The 27,933-nt window shown below is 37.7% G+C and overlaps 2 protein-coding genes across 7 annotated transcripts in view; one reads left to right on the forward strand and one right to left on the reverse strand.

Moving 5' to 3' along the window:
• LOC131796347 (uncharacterized) overlaps positions 1-19,182 on the forward strand; it is an 88,359-nt gene extending 69,177 nt beyond the window's left edge. For 3 of the 6 annotated variants that reach the window (XM_066159738.1, XM_066159739.1, XM_066159740.1), the window contains exons 7-18: positions 7,256-7,732; positions 11,460-11,540; positions 11,884-12,183; positions 12,344-12,619; positions 12,831-14,187; positions 14,436-14,691; positions 14,995-15,028; positions 15,398-16,585; positions 16,932-17,084; positions 17,489-17,631; positions 17,880-17,938; positions 18,377-19,182. In XM_066159738.1, coding sequence (XP_066015835.1) covers positions 7,256-7,732; positions 11,460-11,540; positions 11,884-12,183; positions 12,344-12,619; positions 12,831-14,187; positions 14,436-14,691; positions 14,995-15,028; positions 15,398-16,585; positions 16,932-17,084; positions 17,489-17,631; positions 17,880-17,938; positions 18,377-18,560 — 4,508 coding nt within the window. In that variant the 3' untranslated portion in view covers positions 18,561-19,182. Of the gene's footprint in view, positions 1-791; positions 841-1,218; positions 2,426-3,333; positions 3,585-4,120; positions 4,389-7,255; positions 7,733-11,459; positions 11,541-11,883; positions 12,184-12,343; positions 12,620-12,830; positions 14,188-14,435; positions 14,692-14,994; positions 15,029-15,397; positions 16,586-16,931; positions 17,085-17,488; positions 17,632-17,879; positions 17,939-18,376 lie in introns of all 6 variants that reach the window. The other 3 variants (XM_066159742.1, XM_066159744.1, XM_066159741.1) reach the window with 2 other exon arrangements.
• A 326-nt stretch (positions 19,183-19,508) lies between these two features.
• The window catches only part of LOC136277218 (uncharacterized), a 9,341-nt gene continuing 916 nt past the window's right edge, over positions 19,509-27,933 (reverse strand). Inside the window, exons 2-6 of the mRNA XM_066158920.1 lie at positions 27,645-27,829; positions 23,383-23,645; positions 22,859-23,070; positions 21,786-22,022; positions 19,509-20,260 (exon numbers count right to left, since the gene is read on the reverse strand). Of these exons, the coding sequence (XP_066015017.1) occupies positions 20,078-20,260; positions 21,786-22,022; positions 22,859-23,070; positions 23,383-23,645; positions 27,645-27,829 (1,080 nt within the window). The 3' untranslated portion in view covers positions 19,509-20,077. The remainder of the gene's footprint in view (positions 20,261-21,785; positions 22,023-22,858; positions 23,071-23,382; positions 23,646-27,644; positions 27,830-27,933) is intronic.

Genomic DNA, 27,933 nt, shown 5'->3' on the forward strand with positions numbered 1-27,933 from the left:
CCATGTTTCCTGCATAACCAATCAGAACATTAGACTATATACATTTGTGCTATCTGTAGCAACAACACCTACCCTGCTGTGTTGATCCAATCTTGGCACCCTTGCGCCCTGTGCATTAGCAAGAAATAGAAAAGCAACTCAAAAGTAGACTAGGTTGTAGTGAAGAAATTGATGTCTCTAGGCTGGGAAGTAAAAAGAAGAAAAGTGCACCACCAGGAACCACAAAAATATGACATGGTGTGGGAAATAACAATTTTCAATCTAACACCAGGAACCACAAAAATATGACATGGTGTGGGAAATAACAATTTTCAATCTAACACCAGGAACCACAAAAATATGACATGGTGTGGGAAATAACAATTTTCAATCTGACACCAGGAACCACAAAAATATGACATGGTGTGGGAATTTGGTAGTAACAACTTTCAATCTAACATGGTGTGACAAAACAAAGTGTGTGGTTATTGGCTTGCTTTATGGTTGTGGTGCATTCCAAAAATTGGAAATATTATCATAATTCTTAGAATAAAAGGCTGAAAAAAAATTTTGTGTTTTTGTTGCCTTAAAAGTGTAAGTAGTCAGCTGCCATAGAGCTCTTTCCTGAGTTCAATCCATATTGCAAATAGACAACTTAAACAATGATCTTAAATATATGAGAAAATGAAGGCTTCTCAAAAAGGTCAAGTTAGCCTCTGGTATTGCCTTAAGTGGTCTCAACAACACTCTAAGAGGAAGTAGAAAGCTTAAATAGACTCAGTGAACTCACATTTTGTATTGTTTTTTTCCAGCATAATTTTTCAAAATTAAAAGCTTCCTGTGATGTCAAGGCTACAAAAGGTAGTAAGAGGAATTTAAATCTATTACAAATACCAACCTTTGATTTTGAGAAAAACATTCATTTTCCCCCTTATTTTTTCACCTAAATGTTGGCAATGAAATTAGTCATGTACCACTTTCAAAGTGAATTGAAGAGCAAGACTCTTTAAGGATAATTTTCACCTTCCTTGTAACTGTAATGGTTGTTATCAGTGACAGTGATAGTGTAGATCTCTAAAGCAACTTAACATTTTCCTGGTTTAAATTTGTCTCAGTCTATATGTATCTGACTTTTTGGCATAGGATAAAACTCAACATATTGAGTGGACAGCCACTATTGTGATTTATTATTGTTTTACAGCTTAATTTGTCAATACCATTCTTGTTTTGTTGTTGTAGGATTCCACCATTCCTAGTGTAGCCTCTATGTCACAGGAAGACCAGGAGAGTAGGACACTGAAAGTCACTTTGCTAAGTAGTGAGTGGAGATCATCAACTGATGGGGACTTGTCAACTATCAACCGAGAGCTGGCCATCCAGTTAGCTAAACACCCCCATGTGGATGTTAGTATCTTGCTTCCAAATTGCAGTAGAGAGGACAGGACCAGTGCTGAAAGTCACAATGTGAAGCTCATTGAAGCAGATAAAACTCCTGGTGTAGAGCCATTTCTTTGCCTGTTATATCCTCCAATAAACCATACAATGCACTGCGTGATTGGTCATGGAGTTCAACTTGGCCGACTAGTTCCATTCATCAAGAGAAATCCAAATTACAGTCATTGCAAATGGATTCAAGTTGTTCACTCTGCTCCTGAAGAAGATGGAATGTACAAAAACATTTCAGAACGAGAAAAAAGACAAAAAACAGAAATCCAACTCTGTAAAATGGCTGATCAAGTTATCACAATCGGACCCAAGCTGGCAGAAACTTACAAGCGTTATCTTTGTTCAGTTAAACAAGAGGAAAAGGTTTTTGACCTTACTCCCAGCATTTTCTCTGAATTTTTGGAATTAAGGCAAGCCACTGAAGAAAGAAGAAAATTCTGTATTCTTGTCATTGGAAGTGGTGACAGCTGTGAAGATTTCAATGTCAAAGGGTACGATATAGCTGCCAAAGCAATTGCTGAGTTGAAAGATGAATCCTACAAACTCAAGTTTGTCTGCCCAGCTGGAGGAAAAGGAGGTATTGTAGCAGAAAAGTTGCTCCAACATGGCATTAGTCGTAATCAGCTTATTGTTTGCAGCTTTGATGATAGTAGAAAAGTGCTGGCTGACTTATTCTGTGAAGTGGATCTTGCAATAATGCCATCCAGGACGGAAGGTTTTGGAACAACAGCTCTGGAAGCATTATCTGCTGGTCTGCCTGTACTTGTCAGTGGTAATTCAGGACTTGGAGAAGCTCTGAAGAAAGTGCCTCTAGGCTCACAGAGTGTGGTAGACTCTGAAGATCCTAAAGACTGGGCCAAAGAAATCAAGTGTGTCCATCAGAAAGAGAGAGAAGTGCGACTTTCAGAGTCAAGTCTGCTGCGTGAAAAGTACTTGGAGAAGTATTGCTGGGAGGAGCCTTGTAAGAGTCTTGTGATAAAGATGAGGAACCTTGTCTTTGGTAAATTTACTTACATTTAAATGTTACAGCCTAAACTTGTCTAATAACTGATAAACTGGGTATACTGGTATAAAGTTGAATCAGCCTTGTGTCAACTTGGACCTATGGTTACCATAAATTATTTACAGACCTGAACAAACAAATAGTTAAAAATGGTAAATTATCACATAATTTTTATGTAATAACCTTACCTGCAAGGTTAGGAACAGTGCTGCAGAATTTTGAAATATGTACTTGGTAAAGTTTATTTGCATGGTAAATACTTTCTGTAGTTACTTTACTCAAGACACAAAGCAGGTTCTGTTGAAAGTTGAACAAGCATGGTCAACTTGATTGGTGTCTTTTTTTAAATTGACTGAGATTAAAAAAAAAAAGGAAAAAATGAAGCATAAGTATAACCGAGTCAGAGTTCCATGCCAAGTGTTTTTGTGTGATCATTAATGTAAAATGGCCACCATAAGGAGTTTTTAAGCTGACATTTTGAGTGCTAGCCCTTCATCAGAGCAAGGGGCTTAAACACTCGCAACGTCAGCTTTAAAACTCTTTACAGTGGCCATTTTACATTATCTATTCAGTTAATAATACTTAATTACCTTGTTATACTCTCCCACCTACGCAGCACCACAGTTTCTTTAGAAACTTACCCCCTTTATTCTTCCTTTACAAAGGTACATGTATACTCAGTATACATGTACCTTTGTTGTCATACTATCATTTTGCAACAAATGCTTGAAAAATATCTTAAGCTTTGAAAACTGTTGTTTCCTGCTCCTAAATATTCAATCCTCAACCCACATAGTTCTGTCTGTTTTCTTTTTACTCCATATGCCATGATTTTAACAACCACCTGTCATGTACATGATTTTATAAGAATAAAGTACTAATCATTAAGTTGTTTTTCTTTAAAGGTGGGAGTGAACAAGTCTTCCGTAGTCTTCAACAGTGGCAACAGAATGCCGGTAGTTGTAAGATCAGCAGCAATACAGACCTACTCTTAGACTTTAAGAAAAAGGGCTATAGAATTTCTGACAGTCCAGAGTCAGGAAATTGTATGTTCTATGCCTTGTCAGAGCAACTGGAGATTGTCAAAAGAGTAAAAATCCATCATTCTGAATTAAGGCAGACCTTAGTTCAGTATCTAAGAGAGCACCCAAAACTGGTGAGTATTTGGTAAAGTTCATGTAATGTCTATGACAGATACCACAAATGTATCTTGTACTCCACAATCAAGTTGAATGTTAGTAATTATTATTGAGACATTTTCAAGGCTTTCATCAGGGAAAAAAATCAGTGTGTGTGATACATGAATTTGAAGTTGACACGATTAAAAAGGACAACTTGTCTTTGTTTCATTACAATGTCTTTCTTTCTTGTTTTTGTTGTTTTAACTTATTATAGAACAACTGTGGGAAGTATAATACTGAAAAGTGAACATGTTTATAATCCTTCATTCAAATTGATACTTTGACTGGATATGTTAGTTGTAAAAATTACTCTATCCAACATTATACACAGGGAGTACTATTAAGGACTATTGAGCCTAGCAACTGAAGAGTCTTGTACATGTATTTGTCTTTGAACACTTTTGAAGTTAATATTTATTATATGAAAATATTACAATATTGAGTCATTACTAAAGTAATTGCTCTATCACTATTAATATTACATGTTATCTTGTTGGACTTTCTCTTAAAGGTGGATGGAACAGATCTGTTTCACTTTGTTGATAGACACACAACATGGGATGGTTACTTAAGAGACATGGAACAAGATGGCAGTTGGGGTGATCATGTGATTCTCTGGGCTGCAGCAAACTGTTATGAAATAGCCATTCATGTGATTAGTAGTCTTCCAGGCCAGTGTGAGGTAATTATCCAATCAGCTTTTCCATTTGATCAAAGGCAGCATCTTGTATTGGGACATGTCCATGAAGTACACTATGTCAGCCTTCAGCCCTTGCAAGGTAAGGCTTAGAACATAACACATTTAAAATCCGTGAATTTTGCAAACTATATATTTCAAATACTATAATTAAGTGCATTCTACAACTGTATTTTAGTCCTATACAACTACAGACTGTACATGTCTATACGAATTACCATTTCATAAAAGCTCACAGAGCTGACTGTTATGATTTATCTGGGATGTGAATAGACCTCTGTAGGTTGGTGCATGTAAATTACATAGTGAGGCAAGTTGTTGGTGTTCCATTCATTTCATAATTCACTACCATACAGGGTTCTCCTTATCAGGCAGTAACTGGTAAAATTTACTGCTTGTAAGAGCACTTATTACCGCCTGCAAATGCTCAGAACCCTTAAAGAATATGCATTTATGGTGAGCTAATCTGGTAAGAAAATGTTAGTAATAACAAGCCAACAGTGTGCACTATTATAGATCCACGTGTGCTTTAGTTAGCTAACACTGACTGGTACCTTTCGAATTTCGAAGCAAGAGTGATTTTTTGCGGGCTTCTGCTAAATCTTGTGACATTTGTCAGTTCTCTGCATGTGCAAATGCAGTGTCGTTTAGTTATTCAGTTTCCATGATGAAATGGCAGCAAACAATGCTGTCATTTCTGTCTAGTAACATGAGGTCACGAAGAGTGGCTGGTAAGCTTTACAAGAATTTTATGGGTAAACAAAATAAACTTTATGTACTAGCAATGGAAAAGTAGCCTATCGCTAGAAATAACATCTTTGTCAGCTCTACAATTGCCGGCTGTATAACGAACACACGAGGACAAAGCTAGTCTTCATCGTGAAATTCTACTTGAAATGTGTTTCAGACAACAGTTTGAAAGAAGCCTTGAAAACAAAATCTCTCAACAGTGTAAAAGTTCTGAATTTGAAACGATTAGAACATGAATTCAGTTATTCGATGTGATTCAATTTCACAGTGATGCAATTCGTAGCTGACACCGCTGATTTTCCAGCAATATGCCATGTAAGTGACGCCAAAGATATCACCCGAAATCAAAGGGAGAGCAGTTTACTTTATAAGCAGTTTGGAAAGGGCATAGCCAAATATAATGCTTTTAAACAAAATTTTACTTTGTTTTGTTCAACCTCAGAATCCAAAGGTGTATCGTTCACATTATGAATTTTCTGATGGAGAATTTATGATAGGCGCAATGTACTGTATGCTTTGAAAAAAGTTAAGAATAACCAGCTGCCTGAAGCTGCAAATGTGCTTTACTGGTTAGAAAAGGTCTATTACCTGTTGTGCTGAAAACTAGGGAGAACCCTGCCATATTGTGAGTAATCCGAAAAGTGTTTTGAGAGTGAAATAATTTGTAAATGAATGACATTAAGAGATTGATGATCCAACTTCCTCAGAAAACAAGCATAAAATAATGTTACTCAATTGTTAATACTGTAGGTAATGGTAATTACCTATGTTTTTTAACTGTAGAGTTTTAAGTGCAGTTAAACTCTTTTTACCAGATGCCACAGTAAACAAGTTCAGGCGAGCTTCAAATGAAAAGGTTAAAGGAAGTTCGTCCTCTGTTGCCACTCAATCTGTGATGCACTGTAGAGGTTAATTTCAACCTAAGTTCTACAACGCCACTGGCTGGAAATACAGCACTTTTTCAAAACTATCCACCTCTTTTTTTTTTTTTGCTATTTAAGAACAGCTGCGTGAAGCCTGCATTTAACAAGCCTTCTGAGAGCTATGTTACATATATCTTCTTTGGAACAGTTTTTTTTTTCTATCATGATGCAATTAATGTAGCTACATGTACAACAGCAAGGTGTTCATGTGTACTTCAGTTTATTGCCTGAGAAGTGCTCTTGTTTGTGTGATTATTTACATTTATCGCCTGAGTTTAAAAGCTGTTGGAAATATGGATAGTCATTACCAAATACATACATACATACATTTATTGAACACATCCCCATCTGGGGCTTTTCAGTGAACAAATTGGATTACAAAATTAAAATACATACAATACAATACGAATTATATATCTTTAAATAAAATAGGGTTCAGTTTAAAAATTCATTCAACCCTATTTTATTTAAAGATATATATTTCGTATTGTATTGTATGTATTTTAATTTTGTAATCCAATTTGTTGACTGAATTTTGCAATTCAATTTGTTTACTAAAATCAGGGTTAAGGAGTTCTTGATATACTCCTCATGTACATGTACATATACTTTTATGATGGGAGAAATACAGTTTCCTCCTCAACTTACTATTATATAATTATTACCTGAAAGTAGATAAGGATCAGATATTTTTGTATAATTTGGATGTAGCATGCTTCTGTTTCTCAAATCTGTAGGTATACAGTCATAAACTACATATACATGTACCTCATTTGAAATTTATAATTTGTTATTCTTTTTGTGCATACTTGTAGTTGATCCTGTCATTTAGCAACCACTGGCAGCTGAACTATAGCCTTTGTTACTGACTCTCAACATTTGAGTTAGTTTACAAGTTTACAAGTGCATTTAAGTACTTTCCACTTTGTTTTTGGCCCCAGTTTTCTTGCTTACACTTTATGTATATTCAGCCTCTGTTAAAAAAAAAAAGATGAAGGAAAAAGAAGTCACGCGAGTACCGGTCAGCGGTACTAGGATTTAGCATGTGTTTGGTTTGATTGATCATGTCTTCACATTGGCTATATTGTTACTGTTACTCGGCTGTTAGTTGTATCCCTGTTTGATTAAAGCCTTACATGAATTGGTCATGCCTTGGTTCTTGTCTTATCTCCTTAACTGGCGTAGTACATAATATTTTAATTGTCAAATAGCCAGGAGGTGATATAAAAAAAACATAAATTGGGATAAAATTTGACTGTTTGTTACAATTTAACAGATGGGGAATTGAACATTACTGTTGATGCAGAAGAATGGAAACTTAAAGAAACCAATATGCAGACTACAGCCAGAGCTGTGTCACCTACAGAGGGAAGTGCGTCTTATTCAGGAACAGGAGATTCTCTAGCACAGACAGTCTTGTGCTCAATTGCCTTAAATTATCTGAAAACCATACCACCACAGTCAAGAGAAGAGCATAATATATTTAAGGAATACTTGAGAGATATAAAGGTCATTATTAAAGATGTCAGTGAAGGAAGTTTGGTGATAACAGTGAAGTGTGAATCTCTCCAAAGCTTGGAAAAATTGTGGACAGATTATTCATCCGGTCATCTTGGTGAAATGGTTCAAAATTGTTTTGTGACTGAAAAGATCTTGAAGGAACATAACCTGACTGAGCTGAGGCTGAAAACAACAATGGACAGAGAAGAGTACAATGCAACAAAAGTTTACTTTGAGAGAGTTGCACTTAGAGGTTAGTCAACAGAAAGTTACATAGATGACTTATCTTTTCAAAAATAGTTGATAGGTTTTTGTACACAATCCATTACTCTTTCACAATGGAGTACCTTAGGGTTTTAAGATTAATGCAAATTTTCTGACCAGGACAGAACTTGTGTTGGCTATTTCAGTCCTGAAAATGCTAGAAGTGATTTGTTTTTAAGATATTGGTCAGCCTCAGTCTAAAGTTTCACTATGAGTGGTTGAATTCTCTTCATTTTAACAAATTTAAACAGTTTATGCTTAGTGATTTTAGAATGTGCTTTAATTCTTACACAATATTGGTGTGTATTTCTTTTATCTTATTCAAGCGTAATAATATTCATATTTTTGGTAATTGTGAAGAAGAGCTCCCCGAAAAACCTGTCGGCCGACTGTCGGTCAACTGTAGAATGCTTGTCATGATATCTGTATAACAATTTTGACTACATGCCCAAATAGCTCTATGATAAACAGTCAACCGACCTTGTCCATTTTTCGAGAAGCACCGCAAAAGGTCATTCGGAGATTTGTTACTATAATATTAACTCGTATAGTAGAATGAGTCAAAAACTACTTTACAGTCAGAGGTTTAACGGTCATTCTGTTCATGGATCACTTTTATTCCGCAGGCTGGAAGTCGAAAATGTTTAGTGTTTTTATTCAACTTATTTCCGTCAGAGACCCCCAAGTGGAATATGGACTTTACTAAGAAGGCGCGACTGACCCTTTTGTTCGTCTTCGCGCAACTCAACTAACATGATGGATTTAAATATAGTTGAAGTTTCTTGGAAAGAACGGAAAAAAAAAACTTTACAATTTGGGAGTAGAAAGCAATTTTGTCCGCCTTTACCGATAAGAAGGCAGGGTAAATGCTCCTTGACCAATATCGAAAGTGGGGTAGTCCCCTAACCTGATATCCACGTCGTAGGAGAAATTTGACTCGTGGAGGCTAGGATTCCAGTTCTGTTAAAAGCTGGTACACAACTACTTTCATTCAAACAGTTTACTACGCATTTGTTGAGAGAGAAGCGCAACAATCGACTGTGAGACGATTTGTAAAACGTTCGCTGGAGGGCTTGAACAAAGGTAACCAAACATGAATCCAGTTGTAACTGTTTCCGTTGAAGCTAAGTGTTACCGCTTCCGAGAAAAGCTGCGAAATATTTTTTGGTTAGGTTGACGTCACCGCGATTAGTTCTTTTTAAATAGAAAATTATAGTTAGCGTTTCAGTTCAAGATAAGACCCTGTGTGATCAAGATCGTTTTTAACTCGTGAATTGCGCGCATGCGCAAGAGCGAGTTATAGATACGATGTGGGGAATGGCATTCGCTCGCTCGATTGGTCGATTCCTGTAAACTTTTTTAGATTTTAGGCTTTTGAGTGCATTTTATAGTTTTTGGCGAGCAATAAACAGACGAAATGGCGACCTTTGTTGCTAAGAATAGTGGTGGGGTGAAAAAGAAGCCAATAACAATCTTGAAAGAGTTTTTTTTTTTTCGTTTTAGTTTCAACAAGCGGCGCCAGCGACTGGCAGGCATGCAAGGATTCACACTGAAATAACAGAACAACCTTCGTTTTTCATAAAATTGTAATTCACAATCCTTGAACTTGAAAACAATCCGAAGATTCATTGAAAATATCACTTACTGCCAAGCGCTCGGAGTTTACAGATGTTCAAAAGCTTTTTCTGTTATAGCGTGAGATTGAGGACAAAATTGATCATTACGTTTCATCGCGTGTGTTTTTCCTGTGTGAAGCAACAGAAGATGCCGGCGACTGACGAAATAACAAGTTAACACGAAAATCAAATAACACCTAAACAAACAATTTTAGCTACCGATTTTCAGTGAATTTTTTAAAGAACAATTTTCTTTTAAGTTTCAAGACAATTTGAAGATTCAACATACATACAACGTACTAAAATGCGAAAGTTACACACCACAAAATTGATAAATAGGCCTGAAATGAAATTCTATCTTGTTATTGATTATACGTTGCCTAGCACGTGACTTAAATCTACCCAGGCGGAGATCCAAAATGACGGTGGCAGGCTTGGCTTAGTTATATCACTCAAAACTCGTTCCCGTTTGTCTCATTTGATAAAGAGGGAATCGTTAATGTTTTCATTAAGACAGTATTGCCTTGATTTTCTAATATTTACAACGAAAGACAGTAAATTTCACTTTTCACCCACATTTACTTCAACCTTTTCTTTTGAACCAGAAACAAAAATGATAGACGTTTAAAACACATGACATCATCCACCTTGTCAAATGTAATAGCATGATCATTTCAATTGTAATGCCTTCTTATCCCAACGTTACTTTGTTTCTTTGCTACATCAGCGAACACTGAACTACTGCTCGTACTCTAGATATGACAATCAACCACAAAATTCCCTAAACCAGATAACATTAAACATAATCTAAAAAATCATGTGTCAATTCACGAGTTTGCTCACAGAGCACTTTGATTGAATAGAAGACAAGTTAGACTGTAATCCTCGATAAAGTGATCAAGACCCGCGAATGTTGGTGAGCAATAACTTGTTTTGTAATTATGTTATCTAACTCGTATTCGTTACTCAAAGCGAAATTTATCGCTCGTTTTTACCTTTCTTTTGGTTCCTTTAATTGCCACGTGCTCGTTTCCAAAAGCGAGATTATTCTTAAGCTATGATCACAATACTTAAGTGATTTCTTTACAATATTATTTCAGTTGACCGCTTCGATCTAATAACGCCCCAAGGAATAGGAAAAGGAATAAAGAAAGAAAAGATCCTATTTGGTTTGGTGTTTATCGCATGCGCGTGTATCAACCCGGGAATCGAATTTGCATCTCTAGCTTGAAAAGAAACATTTACACCAGTTTCGAAGTAAATCACAACTATTCATTCCGTTTATTGTAATTTCAAGGTTTACTGTCACGGTACTTTGATTTCTCAGTGCAAAATCACGCGTCAGTCGGCAAGGTTTTGAACGTTTTGGCTTTATTTGAAAAGTTCCTTTCTGGCCGATTACTGTGTAATGAGCTACCTAAGTATCACGTTTTCTGAAACTTTTATTTCTAGTCTTCAAGTCTTACATTACGTTGGCTGAATTTCATCAACCCAAGTGAAGTGGAGGTCACACGCGGACTGTGACAGATAAATAACCCCGTAGTTTGAATAGCGAAAATTTGATGCGAAATCAGTTCAAATGATAACACATTGAAGCTGTGCAGCAATTTTGTAATCTAACTTAACTACCAAGTAAAGCACTTGAACATCTACATTGCAAACTAATCTCTTGAATGTATTGTAATTCCATAACCGCATACGAAGCGCAGACAATCTAATAGTAGAATATGAGTTAGGATTAACATGATAACATCTAACCGGTAAAAAGTGAGAGACTGCCATATAGATTTGTTGGAGCTCTCAAACGATTTAAGATTTCGAATGAGCATCGTTTGGAATGCTTGTCACGATCCGCATAGCAATTTTGACCACACGCCCAAATAACTTTAAGATAATCAGTCAACCTTGCCCATTTTCCGAGAAGCACCGCCAAAGGTCCTTTGCAGATTTTTTGCAAGGATATTGACTCGTATCGTGGAATGAATAAAAAAACGACGTCTCAATCAGAGGTTGAACAGTTATGTTGTTCATGGATCACTTTTATTCCTCAGGCTGGAAGTCGAAACTGTTTAATTTTTTTATTCAACTTATTTCCAACAGAGCCCCTAAAGCAGAATATGGACTTCTCTGAGACCCAGGAACGAGAGGAAAATCATTTTGTCCAAGATGAGGATGAAATCGGTAAGGCTCTTTTCTCGCTTGTTTACGCTGCATGACTCGTTAGTCACTGTAAAAGGAGTGTCAATGATAGTTTGACAAAGGCAATTAAGACAGTTAAGAGAAGGCAGTGAAGGAAACAAGTGCAACGAGGACTGGAATTTGTCTTTCTATGTTATGAAAATAAATTTTAGAGGTCACAGGAATTAGTATTTTGTCCTTTCCACTCTGGCAATGACCTTTGAGCAATAATTGGTTTGCCAGGGATTCCCGAATATAGCGTTATTGCAATCATCATAAAAAAGTAAACGCTTCAAATGAAAAGCCACAAAAATGTTTAACTCACAGTAGTCCGTGTGATCCACAGATATAAAATGTTTGCTGAAAGAAGGAACACCGACAGAAGGAGACATTGACTGGATAGTCAGAGAAATAAATAGCAATCCTGATGAAAAGAAGAAGTTATTTGAGGTATTGAGAGTAAACGATGATGGTCCAGGATACAATAGTGGGGACTCCATAGACAACGCTAAAGATTTCACTGATGGAATGGCCATACCCAGGCATCTACTGAAGAACCAAACTTATGAAGAACTGGCTGCACTGTTGGGCGAATCACCCCTGAACAGGTGGGATCTGGCGGTTAAAACTTGCTGCATACAGAAAGGTGAGTGCAGCACACGTCTTGCTTTTCAATTTTCTTCGCTGCAATTTGACTTCAGAGAAAATCAAGCGAGTATCTTATTCAAGAACTAAAGCAAATTTTCAGCAACATCGTTGAACACTACTGAGCTAATAAGTAACACACCTTAATTTCCCGTCTATAGATCTGCTTCCCACCTACATTTTGGCAAGAGGCAACCAAGCCGTAACAGCTTACCGAGGAGCTTTGACATCAGGTGAAACACTTGACAACCGAGTCAAGGTAATATTGATTGGTGAAGGTCAAGTTGGAAAAACAAGTGTTGCAAAAGCACTGAGAGGCGAAAAGTTTGAAGAGAACGAGCGCAGTGTGAATGGCATACTTATGAGCGAGGTTATCAAAAATGCTACTCATGATAAACCCTGGAGGAACTCAGCCACTCGTGAAAACGCTCGACCAGGTTTGTTTCATTTCATCATCGTAAAATAATATAAAAAAACTGGAGGTACGATAATTTAACGCATAGCACGCAATTTTCAGGAAAAATTGAATAGAGCCTTAATGATAATTTAAGGAGAACTCTTTACAACTTTGTTTAGAAGCAGTGACGAGTGCACAATGACTTTATCCGTTCTTGTTAAGAAATTCGTTCGTTTTCTTTTTTACTGAAGTGTCCTCTCAAACTAATGGAATCGACGCAATTGAGGGTATCTCACTGGAAGATGAGGTCGATGGCGCTCGAAGTAATTCCCCTGAAATAGAACTAGTAGTATGGGAATTATCTGGCCAAGGTGCCTATCGTGCCATACATCCTATGTTCATGACCCCAGACGCAGTGTACGTCCTGGTGTTTGATTTGTCAAAAGGACTGTTTGACCAGGCAACGGCAAAAGACAACGAGAACGGGTCAGCAACGAATTCAGAGAACGAAGATTCCAATCTTGACTGTATTATGAGGTGGATGGACATATTGAATTCCATGAGATATTCTGCAGCTGATGAAATTCTTCCTCCTGTCTTACTTGTGGGTACTCATGCGGACTGTGTTAATGGAAACCCCAGGAGTATCATGGATGCACTTTTGGACAGATTCCGCAAAATTGAGCTGGGCGATCAGATCAAAGGAAACTTCGTCTTGGACAACACACTCAATGTACCTGGCCAAGAAGACCCACAAGTTGCCAAATTGCGTCGGCGAATATTAGATGAAGCCAACAAGCTGCCGCATGCTATGAAGAAGATTCCCCGAAAATGGTTTGACATAGAAAGAAAGATCCAAAAAGAAGCAAAGGAGGGAATTAAGTACTACACTACCAAAGAGGTCCTCACGAAGAAAGTTTGCCAAACTCAAGATTTGAATGAAATTGACCAGATCTTGCTCTTCCTTTGCGATCGTCGGTCGATAATCTATCACGAGAATGCTTCTAAACAAGATGGCTTGGTGGTACTGGATCCACAGTGGCTCGTAGGTAGACTGTGCAAGCTATTAAGTTTGCCACCGGAAGAAGAGGATAAGATAGAATTTCGAAACTTACGGAAGGAGCTTCGAGAGACAGGAATCCTACACCAAAAACTTTTACATCGCACCTGTACAGAATGGGAAGTAAAAGATATTGAGGAAGCATTGGTTTCTCTCATGAAACATTACAATCTTCTTTTCCACTGTCCAAGGAAGGAAAAGAACCCCATTTACCTCGTTCCATGCATGATTAAAAGAGCGACGGGAGAAAATGAAGTCATCCCGAGTAAGAATGGCTCTTCAACGTCACCACCGATTTATCTAATCTTTGGAACCAAGTTCGTACCGATTGGCTTGTTCTCCAGATTGGCTATGCTTATCGGAGCATGGGCTGCAAAGAAAAGTTCCTTTGAGCAGCTGCAAATAAACGCCGACACAGCATGCTTCATCTTAGATGGCGTGAACTTCTTGGAGTTGAAGTGCTTCAAAAGTGTCATACAGGTGCAAGTTTGGTCTGAAGACAGTACAAGACAATACAGTGATCCAGGACTTTACTCAGAGATTTATTGGTAAGACTGCTTGCCCATTTGCTTTCTCAGTTTCAACCCATATGAACGCCATTCTCCTTACAAGTTGAGCTAGGCTAACAATTATTTCCTTGATCATTTACATTCACTAATACCCCTTTCCTGGTCTAGTATCCTTGACACCATTCCCGCCTATTTTGAGGCCTTAAGCTACATCCAAAAATATTTTTTTGTGCATTGATTGATACTTAAATGTATAATTCAAACTTTTTATAAAATGGTTTTTTTAGTTGTTTGGAAAGGAGTTTGAAAGCGGTGTGTGCAACTTGTCACTGGTTACATTCTGTTTCCTGGGATCTCAGTGTGCAATGCAGACTTTGCGCAGGAATGGTCAACTTAAAGACCCGAAAATGTATCTGGCACGACAAGAGAAATTGTCATCACGAAGACTGCGCCCACTATATTCCCTTGAAAAGGCACATTGCCTTGTTTTGCCAACAGGCCATGAAGCGTCTCCCTGAGGAAAAATTTGAGAGATGGGTCCAGGTAGCTCATTGTTTTTATATACCACACAAGAAAGCATAATTTCTTTGTTGTAACGAGAAAGACCTTCGTGAAGCGATTTAAGAGCGAAGATTTTAACGCCCGACATAGGACCGTTCTTCGGATTTAAAAAATGGGATTTTCGTACATGTAACGCTCTCTTACAACATCCATATGACAAAAGTGAAATTCACTAAAAATTTACCGGAGGCCTAATTGATTTCAATTGGCCGACGAATTGCAGGTACAGTAGATAGATAGAAGCATTTGTTGGTAACTAACTGGAATTGCTTTCTTTTTTTTTAGGCTTCGGGGAAAAATAACAGTCAGGAGGAAACAGGTTTATTTTGTTTTGTCTTCACTTTTGTGTACCATCATACATTTTAAACTCTTATTTCCCCTTAAGTTTCATCAGGTAGAATATTACATTAAATATTTGAATTACTGGCTCTTTGGATGGAGGAAAATCAGAGAAGCATATTAGCCAATACCAGCAGACCGAGATTTTCATTCCATTATCTATACCATTTAAGAAACTAGAAGGGTTAAATCATGCAGGGATGATCAACAGTCGATTCAATACCATTCTGATAGATCTATGTTGCTTAGTGTCCAACTAGAAGGAATCTTTACACGCATGCTAGCTAGCAATTTACTTCTTTTTAAATATCTTTTTATCTTCTAATTGACCATCCATCTACGATCTTAGGAAAAGAGAATATAGCCTCAACCAATGAAATTACTGTTCTGCTGTTAGCTGAGGAGTGGGGCTCCGGCAAAGGCGGCCTCTCAACAATCAATAGGCAACTGGCAATCGAGCTTGCAAGATACTCCAATCTGAGAATCTACTTCTACGTTATCAAATCCAACGAAGAAGATAAGCAAATGGCCAAGAGTAGTAACATCAACATTATAAAAGCCAAGAAACGACCTGGTTATAATAATGGTTTTGAGCGGCTATCGTTCCCTCCGGAGGAATTGCCACTGATTGACGTGGTTGTTGGGCATGGAGTGAAGCTGGGAAAGCAGGCACAGCTGATTAAAGTGAAACATCCAAGATGTGTCTGGGTTCAGTTTGAGCATACCGCTCCGGAGGAACTTGGCACCTACAAGAATTATGAAGGCAAAATCGCAAGAGGAGAAAGTAAGCACCGCGATGAGGTAGATCTCGCCAAACGCGCTGATGTTGTGGCTGCAATTGGTCCCAAACTAACAGAGTATTACAAGACCTCACTGCGTCCTGATAAAGGCGGACCGGAGAAGGTTTTCGAAATGATACCGGATCCAAGTATGTTCCATGAATTTCGCTCGTGCAAGCAGGTCAAGGAAGACAGAGAAAACTTCAACGTTTTGATATTTGGTCGTGGTGACTCGGAAGATTTCAAGCTTAAAGGATTTGACATAGCCGCAAGAGCAGTTGCAGAACTTAACGATGAGAAGTACCACCTCTATGCTGTTGGCGCACCACATGGACAACAGGAAGATGTTGAAAAGAAGTTACTTCAGTGTGACATCTCTCTTCGTCAGTTGACAGTTCGTGGTTTTATCGAATGTAGAGATGAAGTCGCTCAGTTGCTGTGCGAGGTGGATCTTGCCATCATGCCGTCAAGAACAGAAGGCTTTGGATTGACAGCTCTAGAAGCCTTAGCCGCAGGTCTACCGATTCTGGTCGGAAAAAATTCAGGTTTTGCCAAAGCTCTTCAAAAGATAAACGAATCAGCTTGTATCGTGAATTCCGAAGACAGCAAGGAATGGGCGAACGCGATTCGATTTATCAAGGAGAAACCGAGATCAGAGCGATTACAGGAAGCCAAGAGGTTAAAAGAGAGGTGCGAAAGTGAATTCGCCTGGTCAGGGCGGTGTCAAGCTCTTACGGAGAAAATTCTTCTTCTTGTTGGTAAGTAGTATATAATTGTTGCAGGTTCAATAAATATTAACATTTTCTGAACCACAATGCACATCTTATCTACTTCTCAGGGTTTTAATGACTGTTTGTTTCGGTCCGTCTTACCATCTGTCTTGCCAACATTCCCAAATTATTCTTCCCTGGCGACAACCCGTTTTTGTCTGAAAAACTTGTAAAGCAGCCCGGTGACGTAGTACCATTATTTTCAACTTAAACAGTTACATTCTAACTGGAATGCCCTTAAGTTATGGAGTAAAGAAAGAAAATGAACTAAGAGGGAGAACATTCTCCCGCACCCGATGATACCTCCTTGACATCAAACCTTGTACCTCTTTAGAAAAGAAAAGTCACAATAAAGATATGAAAGGTGAACAAAGGTGTGAAGTAGCAGCAGTGCCAGAGGGGCAGGAAGAAGACGAGACACAAAACCAGTCACAAACAACACGAAGACCCAACGCTGTTGAGGAACAAGAGCTGACAGGTGGTGACGGTATGAAAGAAACATCACATGAGAGAAAGAACTGTAAACTAGTTTCTCTTATCGTTCATTTTATACGATTCTTTTCCAAATGAAACGACATTGCAAGTGTCTGAAGCGGCGCATGATTCCGGACCGTAGATGCACGAGTGACGCGAGACATTTCCCTCCCAAACTTTATGGTGATGTGCACATATCTTAATAATCTTTACCCTTGTTTGGACCTAATGAAAAAGCCAGTTTAATCCGGATCGTAAAGGCAAAACAGAATTTGACTCAGTACTCTAGCATGAACTATCAAAATAAGTTGGCTCCAAATTTATATCGAATTCTCTGGACCAAAAGAAGGATGCCAAATAGAGTCTCTCATCGCCTCAAGCATTTTAAAATACTTATTGCATTCTGTTAAATTACAGAGGGTTATAGCAGCTCCAGAGACAGAACCAACTCAACTGAATTTTCATCCGGGCACGAGGAGACCAGCAATTCTCCGAATGCAGTGTTGAACGTTAGAAGAAACTTTCACGCAGATACCGAAGATACGCGACTCAACGAGCAGGTAAGGTTGAAAAGAGTAATTGCAGTATTCAAATAACAAAGCCCCGTTTTCCCGTTGGCAAGCATGCTCAGGAACCTTTGTTATGGTTTGTTTCGTTTGATCTGCATTTCTCTATAATAGTTTAGGTGTAAAATGAGGAATAAAACTTGACTCCACTGACCTACCTCGAAACAACTGCACGCAAAATTTGTTAAGATGAGTCGTACAGAATGCGTCATAGTAACATGTTTTCTTTTTTTGTTTAATAGCAAAACGGTTCCCAGCTGGAACGAGATGAAAATCAGGAGACGGGTACATCCCAAAAAAAGTATGTGGTGAAAAGTTATTTTCTCAGAAAGTTAACAAAATGTTGTTAAACGAATTTTAAATTACACAACTCAAGTAGCCACCCCTTTAATTTCAGACAGAATGTAGGAGTAAGATTAAGGGAAATTGTTGTAGCGCGAAAAAGTAGACCGTATACTGCCAATACTCACGCTCTATTGAAGTCGTTCGGTCCAGTGAGACAATTTTTAAATGAGAATGCTCACCCTGTTCAATCAGTACTCAAGACCCCAAAAACCTGACTCAGTAAGGCTGTGCTCTCCAATCAAGGGGGCCAGGCAAAGTACCTAAAATGTTACACTAAAAATACTGGCTTCAGTCCTTTTTGATATTTTCCAAAGTATAAAATTTGTACCAAACGTTAAATGTCGTGCCAAATGTGAATTTGTCGTACCAAAGGTTAAAATGTCTTGTTTTTCAGCAGTTCAACTCAAGGACCACGGCAAAGGAAAAATCTTCCGAGTCAAAAGGATTGCGACGGAGAGATGACGAAAGAGATGACGTTTTCAAGGATCAAGGACCTGCAGTATTGGAGAACATGGAGTTGCTTGATACTAGTTATATTAGCAATGTTAATAGTAACAGCATTATGCTTTCAAAAGTAGAGTTTTATGAAGGTGCGCCTCTGTTGACGCCTGTCTCTAATCTAGATAACTTACAATAAGCTCATTTGGGCGTTAATAAGTATTTCCGTATCGAAGTATCCATTTATCAACCCATTACATTAGTAATCATATTCTCCGCACTGTTCTCTTTACATTTCCCATGGAACTGACAAGGAGAATTAGTTTGAAAATCAGGAGTTTTGTGAGTTTATGATCATTTCCTTCATTTTCATGACCTTCATATAGATTCAAGAGTGACACTGTGAGGAGAATGATAAGCCAGTTACTTTTAGGGGTAATGTAACGTTTCATCAGGTGTTCCAAATCAAGTGCTCGTATGATCATAACAGTGAAAATCACACCTTGCGAGCTTCTCTATAAATTTCAGGAGAGTTTTAACTAAATTTCCCTTTTACATTCAAGATCTCTACATAAATTCTCCATACTACCTTTCTCTTTGAATTTATTTTGTCGCCCGTCCTTAACAACATTGACACGCATGAGGGTTGGGGGGAATTCCTTACTGGGTCAAATTATCAACGTGTTAACCATGATCATCGTAAACATTAAAATAAATAAAGGGGCACCAAACTTAATTCCTTTTCCATTCTCAGAGAATGAAGTCGTGACTTAAAAGTACGATGTCAATTATTTCTATCTTTAAGTAAAACATTACTGGGAAAAGTCGATGACTGATGTTTGGCTTTAAAGGTCAATTTGGTAGAACAGTACTCATAGTAACATTCATTTTTTATACTAAGAATTATACATTGTTCTCCTGTGACCCACCCATTCATCTCCATGACATATAATAACCTCTTTCCACCTTCATTCCCCTTCACTGGGGTTCAGACCCTTAATTTTTTAAGAGCCGTGACAAATACTTGAAGGAGACAAACAAGCGAACCGTTTAAATTTTATTCCTTTTCTTTTTAGAAGCAGTAGAGTTTACATCCTGCAGCAGCACTTTTACAAAAACACTTGTCTGTCTTTAAAAAAACTGATTTTTAGTTGGTTGACTGATTTTTCATCAACCTATAGCTCTCTATCCCTTTCCGCATCCGCGGTGAGACAGTTGTAATGGGAGGGTTACCCCTACATTTAACTTGATTATGTCTGCTCCAGATAAGTTGAACTTATTGTATGTGTCTACTAATGTTCTTAATAAAGACAAAAGTAGCTCATGCAATTCTGCAGTTTTTTTTTTACTTTTAAGCAAAGCGATTTTATTCTTAAGACAACATGGTTCTCGAAAAAAACTTCAGAGAAAAGACGACCACAAAAAGTTTTTTTTCCCCCAAAGATCTTAGGTTACACCAGAACGTTCAGGGATTGGACATCGTGTATCCCTCTTAAATGTTTTAAAACGTTAATGTTCATATTTAGATCTGTTAAATTGCAGTCATCTTAAAGAATAAATCTTTGTTAAGGGATTAAAATTAAAACTACAGTACCAAAAAAGAAGAGATAAAAAAAAAAAAGGAACGTAGAACCACATTCATTTAGTAGTTCCTGCTTTAATCCTTTTCCTTTTCCTTCTTGGGATAGACGATTGGCTCAAAGGTTTGTTGTGGATGGTATAGCACCCTGATCTCCCGCTTCAAAGCAATCCACTTCACGTCGCCATCCAAAATGTCCCGGTTAACTGGCTCGGACTCCAAAGCTTCTCGAAACCTGGCGACGGTGTCAAGTCGTAATCCCTGTTTTAAACAACACAGAAAAAGTAAAAAAGATACACTTACGTTGTGTAACTAGGTGAACAGGGGTTCGTTACCTTCCGCTGACCACGGGTCAATTTTCACTGGCTTCGATTGGTAAAAACTCATACCAGACCAAGCCGGTGCATGTCACACCTACAACCTCATAGGATAAGTGTATCTTAATGGAATACTCAAACAAATAATAAACCTTCGATTTAAGAATTTTGATTTCCTAAAGCTACAAGAAACATTTTGATATCCCTGTACCTAACTTTTCACTGACATGCACATGTTGTGAATGTTCCCATACATTTATTACACTTCCTTAACTGTTCCATTCACCTCGAAATTACATAAAATCAAGACTATTTTCCCTTTCTTTTTTTCTCGTTACCCTAAAGAGATTTTTAACACCAAAATGATTCATAGTCAATTTGACAACTGTGACAGATAAGTTCTAGTGTGTGACTAGCTATCTGCATGAGGTGAGTTGTGGGATCGCATAGATCCAAATGACCAATCAGAACAAAAGTAATATTACAAAGGGCTAATGAGAATCCAAAGTAGAAACAAGCACAACGCTTAAAGCGCGGGGAAACAGGAGTAGCCATTGTCACACTTGGTCGCATTTGATCATAATAGCACGTTGAAATTGCGCACTATAAGTATGAACATATTTTATCATATAAACTACGGTGTTATACAAGGATTTCCAGCCTTGAGAAAAGCCGTAAAAACGTTTGATATCGCCAATCAGCTGCTGACACGTCACTCGCCTTTCGCGTCACTCGGTCAGGTTAATAAATGAACGGCGAAGCCTTTACCATTCTCAATCCAAGGTCGCTTGCCAAAATTTTTTCGGATTATGGCTGCTAAAACACTGAAAAATACGTATCGCTTACAGACAGTGACGTTCAAACTTTCCCAGAAGCTGAAGAAAACCAAAATTCGGAAAGAAAAACCGTGAGTTACGTATTCAGTGGCTTTGGTAATGGCATTTCTCGCGGCTGAGAATGAAAATCGACAACTAGAAGATTTGTTACAGGCCGATTTTTGCTGTGTACCTAAAAAATATCTTCTGTTGGTAAGGACTAAGTCAATAACTGAGAATTTTGTGTATCGAAAATTACGCCCATTCTTTGTTTTAATAGTGTTTCAACGTATTTTTCATCTTGAACCTTAGCGCCAACGCACTTTGCGATTTTTATTCGGGGATTGTCGATAATTTTATTTTCATTCATTAATTAATAAAGTTGACATTTGTTGTCAGTAAAGGACTATTGTGTTTAACAAAATAATGGTTGCTTGTGGATATGAAATTTCTCTTCGAGTGTTTAACTCGATAGCTCACGAGTGAGCGCGGCGAACGGGTTAGCTATCGAGTCTTCAAGACTGTCTATAATCACAGATCATAGCAAAGAAACTCCAATGAAACCCCAAATTGTTTTCGACACTCAAAACGTTCTAATAATAATTTGTACATTCATAAATGGACTTAATTTATACAAAGAAAAGTGATACATACGTCGGGTGTGTCAATCCCTCTAGTGCTCAAATAAGGACTGAGCTCTAAAGGAGTCTGGAACAGAGGCTGATAATCAACCTCGGCATTGGTAGCATACAACATAATGATGTCATTACAACCGTCAGGTCTTGTTAATTCAACGTTGGGCTCCCCCATGAGACGGACTGTTTCAGGCTGGAGAAAGACGCGCCTGATCTCTGATACTGAGTCACCAGGATTAAGCACACCGCTGATACCCTACAGAGTGGATGAATACAAACAGCATTCAGTTATCAGAACTCTACGGTATTTGAGTGTTAGTGTATAAAATTTACCAGTTAAAATATACCTTGGATGTTATAAAAGGGGATAAGTTTCTAAAGAAACTGTGGTGCTGCGTCGGTGGGAGAGTATAACATGGTAATTTAGTATGATCAACTAAGTTGACAACGTAATTAAATTGACCACCGCTAAGAGTTTCAAAGCTGACGTTTCGAGCATTAGCCCTTCGTCAGAACGTTAGCTCTTCGCTTTGACGGATGGCTGACGCTCGAAAGATCAGCTCCTGTTTGAAACTCTTGACGGTGGCCAAGTTACGTCATCAACTCATTTGATAGACCCAAGTTACCTTGGGTGGTATAGTTTCGATGCACTAGGACAAACTACTATTTGCATTAATAATTATTAGAGGTGAAACGCTTCCAACTGTGATAATAATATGGTTTTCAAAGTACGAATGTCTTCAAAGGCGTATGTGCTTCATAAACCCTTTCCGATAACTTGCCATCTAAAAAGAACGCTAAACTAATCATTCGTTTTGACACTGGCATTAGCAGTTGCTTCATGAAATTACTTTAGGTTCGAATAGTTATTGTATCAACTGACGAGGTCGTAAAAGAAAAAAATACATGTGGTTTTATAAATCGCGATATTAGTTTGGTGTTTCGAAAGTAAATGAAAATCAGGATTCCCCTGAGTAGGGCGATGTCTTTTCAAAACGAAAAAAATGTTCGTCTTGAAGATGTAAAAACCCTTTTCCGGTAAAGCAATGCACAATGCCCGATAATAAAAAAAAACCAAAAAAAATTACTTGCCCTGTTCGCTGTTGGATATAAGACAAAAATGGAGCCATCTGACTGATAGGAAACCAAACAAACGTGAATTGGGAATTGCCCGTTATTGATGATCTGAAAAACAACCCCGTCCCCTGAAGTATCTTCAACCTGGTACTTTAAACGATTAAACGTGTGGGGTGCAACCTCGACTCTGTGGGCTTGAAAAGTTGGAACATAATTCTCTGGTTTCCCTACAACAAAGAAATTACAGGAAAAAAATGGTGATGAAACATTTTCAGCAAAGGTACGCCCTGATGCCAGGGAGTCTATTGAAAAAGTTTAAATATCAAAAGATGTTCCTACCCATGACCATAAAGTTACAGGGGAGAAAATAAAGGGAAAGTTTTCATGATAATATCCCCCCACCCCCCCACGCCGGGGAGTTAATAGGTATATCATAGAGGCTTTTGTTGCAGTTATTCCTCAAAATGATGAAAAAAGAAAGTTTTAAACTTTCCTTGAATGTTCCCTTCTAACACCCCACCCTATTTATACGGCATTACCTTCATAAATCTCCTTGGTTTTAACAGCCTGAGCTTTCAACAGCGTCTTCCTATCCATATCGCTCTTGTAGGGAGGCACGTTCTCCACTTTGAACATCTTGAGGCTAACATTCCTCAGCATGTTGTAATCGGGTTCCCTGAGCCGAATTCCAAACTTGACACGAAAATACTTGCAAAGATTTTTTATCATGAGGTGACCATCCCTAGTACGTTGTTCCGGTACAATCATCTTACAATAGTAAATGGCACGCCAACATCTTTGTCTGAAATTCAAATGTCTCACTTAAGATTTGCTCATGGAAGTCTTTAGCCCTTTAACTCCCACAAGTGACCAAGACAGAATTTCTCCTCTCAATATCAATACAATATCAAGCACAAAAGTGATGAGATCAAGGAAAAATAGCAATTTGGGGAATATAAGGTTATCAAACAAACATCACAATGTGTATGTATTTTTGCGTGAAAACTTTTCAAATTGGCTTCAAGAAATTAATTTTTGTGATGACACAAGAGTTAAATGGGATTGGATGAAATACAAAATTCGCCAAGAAAGTATCTTGTACAGCAAATCAAAAGCAAAAGAAAGGCGAAAGAAACTCCAGACCATTGAAAATAAGCTTAAAATATGCGAAAAGGATTTAGCAGAATCAGCAACACAGGAAAACGTCGCTAAGCTTGAAGCGCTTAAGGCTGAATACGAAAGGGAATACGACTATATTGTAAGAGGCTCGATCATTCGTTCCCGGGCAATATGGTTTGAACAAGGAGAAAGGAACAGAAAGTATTTTCTCAACTTAGAAAATAATAACAAAACAAAGAGCTGTATTAGAAAACTTCTTCAAGAAAATGGAAAAAAAAGTGCACAAACCCCAACACCATTTTAAATGAAATTCACTCTTACTACCCGGAACTTTACGACGAAAAATCGGAAATAGAAATAAACGAATCAACCTGTCCCTTTGTGGGGAATCGTTCTTCTATTCCAACATTAAATGATGATCAGCGCGACCTATGCGAGGGACAGCTGAAATATTCAGAATGCTATAAAGTTCTATCTACATTTGAAAATAATAAAACCCCTGGAAACGACGGGCTTACAATAGAATTTTACAAATTCTTTTGGCCAGAAATTGGTACGCTTCTTGTAGACACATTAAACTATGCTTACTTTCATGGGGAATTATCGAATACACAAAAGCAAGCCGTAATAACATTAATAGAGAAAAAGGGTAAGGACAGGAGATTGATAAAAAATTGGAGACCAATATCCCTCCTGAACGTAGACGTTAAAATTGGGTCAAAAGCCATTGCAAAGAGACTTGAAAAAGTATTGCTGGATATTATTCATTACGATCAAAATGCCTTCGTTAAGGGACGGACTATATTTGACGCAACCCGAACAATAAGTGATGAAATGGATTTTACGAAAGCAAAAGACTACAAAGGTATTATCACTGCTATAGATTTTGAGAAAGCCTTTGACTCCATAAATTGGAATTTTCTATCAAAATCACTGGAATCGTTTGGTTTTGGAGAGTCTTTCAGGGCATGGATTAAAACGTTCTACAGTAACATATCAAGCTCTGTGACAAATAATGGTTTTTCAACTCCCTCTTTTAACCTCAAAAGGGGTGTCCGCCAAGGCGATCCACTATCGCCATCCCTCTTTATCATAGTGCTTGAACTGCTTGCTATCTCTGTGCGAAATAACAATCAAATAAGAGGTATTAACGTAGATGGAAATGAACTGAAATTAGTTATATTTGCAGATGATATGACATCATTTGTCTGTGACAAGCAGTCACACCTCGCCCTATTCAATACCATTAACCTTTTTAGCACATACTCAGGCTTGTGTATAAATCACGACAAAACGGAAATTCTTTTGCTTGGTACTATGGAAATAAAAGCCTCGAACTAGGTGTAAAGGAGATAAGTAAGGTGGTTAAAATCCTGGGGGTCCACTTCACCCATAATCCATCTTTGTTTTACAAAATGAATTTTGAAACTATCGAGAAATCCCTGAGAGAATCTGTGAAAGGCTGGAGTTGGAGAGGTCTTACTTTGTTAGGAAGAATACAAGTAATCAAGTCATTCGCTGTACCAAAAATTTTGTATCGAGCATCTCTTATTTCAACCAAGAAAGACTTCATTAAAAAAATCAATAATCTACTAAATACATTCGTTTGGAAGGGCAAGGACAAAGTTAAGCGAAATGCACTGATAAACTTCCTCGAAAAAGGGGGGTTAAAAATGCCCGACATCGAGTCCATGATTAAAACTCAAAGAGTACTCTGTATTAAGAAATTTTTAGAAACCAGCTCAGCTGGGTGGAAATTTTTCTTGGAGTCTTACCTCAAAAAGGTAGGAGGTATATTTTTGTTCCAATGTAACTTTGATTTTACAAAGTTACCAATAGCTCTTCCAGACTTCTACAAAGAATGCATTTCAACTTGGTCTTCTTTGAACGAGGACAACCCTTCCTCGCTTTCAGATATAGTAAATCAGGTCTTATGGAACAACAGGTTTATATGCATTGATTCCAGATCAGTTTATAGTAAAAAGCTTTTTGACGCAGGATTAATAAAAATTGGCAACCTCTATGATGAAAATGGCGAGCTTAAATTGGATAAGGAGCCATGGCGTTCATCTCTCTCACCGGTCGTTCGCTTCTTAATTTTCCGTCTCCTCAATGCTTTCCCACAAGAGTGGCGTAGAGAATTGAAACTAAATAGGACTTCTATCTACGGAAACACACAATACCAAAATCTAAGTAATTTCTCCCTGTGGGTTGATGGTGAACAGAAGACTTTACAGAAGCTTTATTCAAAATCATTGTACCAGATTTTCGTCTCTAAGATATCTAGTATACCAACTGCAATGAAGAAATACGATAAAGCATTTAATACAGAAACTTTTCATCTTGATTGGGAGAAGATTTATTTACTCCCATTTAAAACAACTTTGCATACCAAACTAAGGGAGTTTCAATATAAAATACTAAATAGAATCTTATACACAAATGTTATGTTGTTTAAATTTAAGAAAGTAGACTCCCCATTGTGTTATTTTTGCGAAAAGGAGTTAGAGACTTTAGAACATTTGTTATTTTATTGTCCAAGAGTGCATGCTTTCTGGGATGAAGTCACTGTCATGTTAAACTCACAGGGCATTACTTTGAAGTCTCCTGATATTAAAGATATTGTTTTTGGTTTTTCTGACGCGCCTAATCATGACAATGACGGAATCCTTCTTAATTATATTGTACTAGAAGGTAAATATTTTATTTATCGCACCAAGCTAAATAAGACTTCTCTATCCTTTAAATCCTTTTTCGAAAGAATTAAGAGTACGTTTCAAATAGAACGTTTTATAGCCAGAAAGAATAATAAACTTGAGATCCATTACAACAAATGGAAACCCCTCCTTCAACTGATAGAACAATAGCTGAACTAATTCATTATTTATATCAATACGCGATGCCTCTTTTTTTTTTGTTTTTTTTTCTTTCTTTCTTTCTTTTCTTTTATTCTCGTAGTCCAGTGTAGTGGTATTTTCTTTGTGTAATAGAGTAGTGTAATGTAAATTCGTGCATGTAGAAATTTGTGATGTATCTTGCGTACTTGTAAAAACTGTAACCCAAAAACAAATAAAATACAAAAAAAAAAAACAAGACATGTATGGCAGACAGTAAGGAGAATTACTAATTAGATCTCGGAAGTTATAGGGTTAAGGATTTACATAACACGATATCTTTATGAAAACAAACCAACAAACGGAGAACTCACACCTCACTATGGGAGGTAGGCAGAGTCTCCTGTATGACAATGAATGTCACAGTACTTCTGAATTGCCTCTTTTGATATTCTCCTGCGCGTGGGTGATCCAAACAATTCAACACGAACAAACACGCAAACAAACACGTAAACAAACACGTAAACAAACTATTAAACAACTTACATCACTGAAAGGATCAATCAAAAGCATAAAACCTGCACACTTGGTTCCGATTGCATGTACGTTCACCTTTAATCATTTTAAGCCGATGCTTTAGTACGTCAGCTCAAACCTGTCCGGGACCGTTTGAGCCACAACGAGTCCATTCCCTTTTACATTTTATCTTTATTTCAAATATGGAAATGCTAAACAAATGGATGTAATTAGTGTTAAATAACAAATCAGTAAGCTGTACCAGAATAGTTTCCAGTGAAACAGAGGCCTGAAAGAATAACGTAGAAGTATTATAAAATTTGCTGCTTTACCCTTCGATTGTTAATACGTCCAACTTGACACATTCGGGTGTGTCTTGTTCTCTTATGCTGAACATCTGCTGGCTTTCCATTGCCAGTTTCACGTCGCCAATATACTGGTCTTCAACATCTGTAGCAATGATGCAAACGGGATAGTACATACTTCCTAGTTGGGTCAGGCAAGCTTTGTGTCCCGCCTGAAATTGAAACAAATAACTATTCAAGCCACGAGAAAATAACATATAGATGCTACGTTGCCGTGGGCCTGTTCAATAAAAGATCACAGATGGCGTCAAAATGT

Source organism: Pocillopora verrucosa, chromosome 12 (assembly GCF_036669915.1).
Source record: "Pocillopora verrucosa isolate sample1 chromosome 12, ASM3666991v2, whole genome shotgun sequence".
Lineage (NCBI taxonomy): Eukaryota > Metazoa > Cnidaria > Anthozoa > Scleractinia > Pocilloporidae > Pocillopora > Pocillopora verrucosa.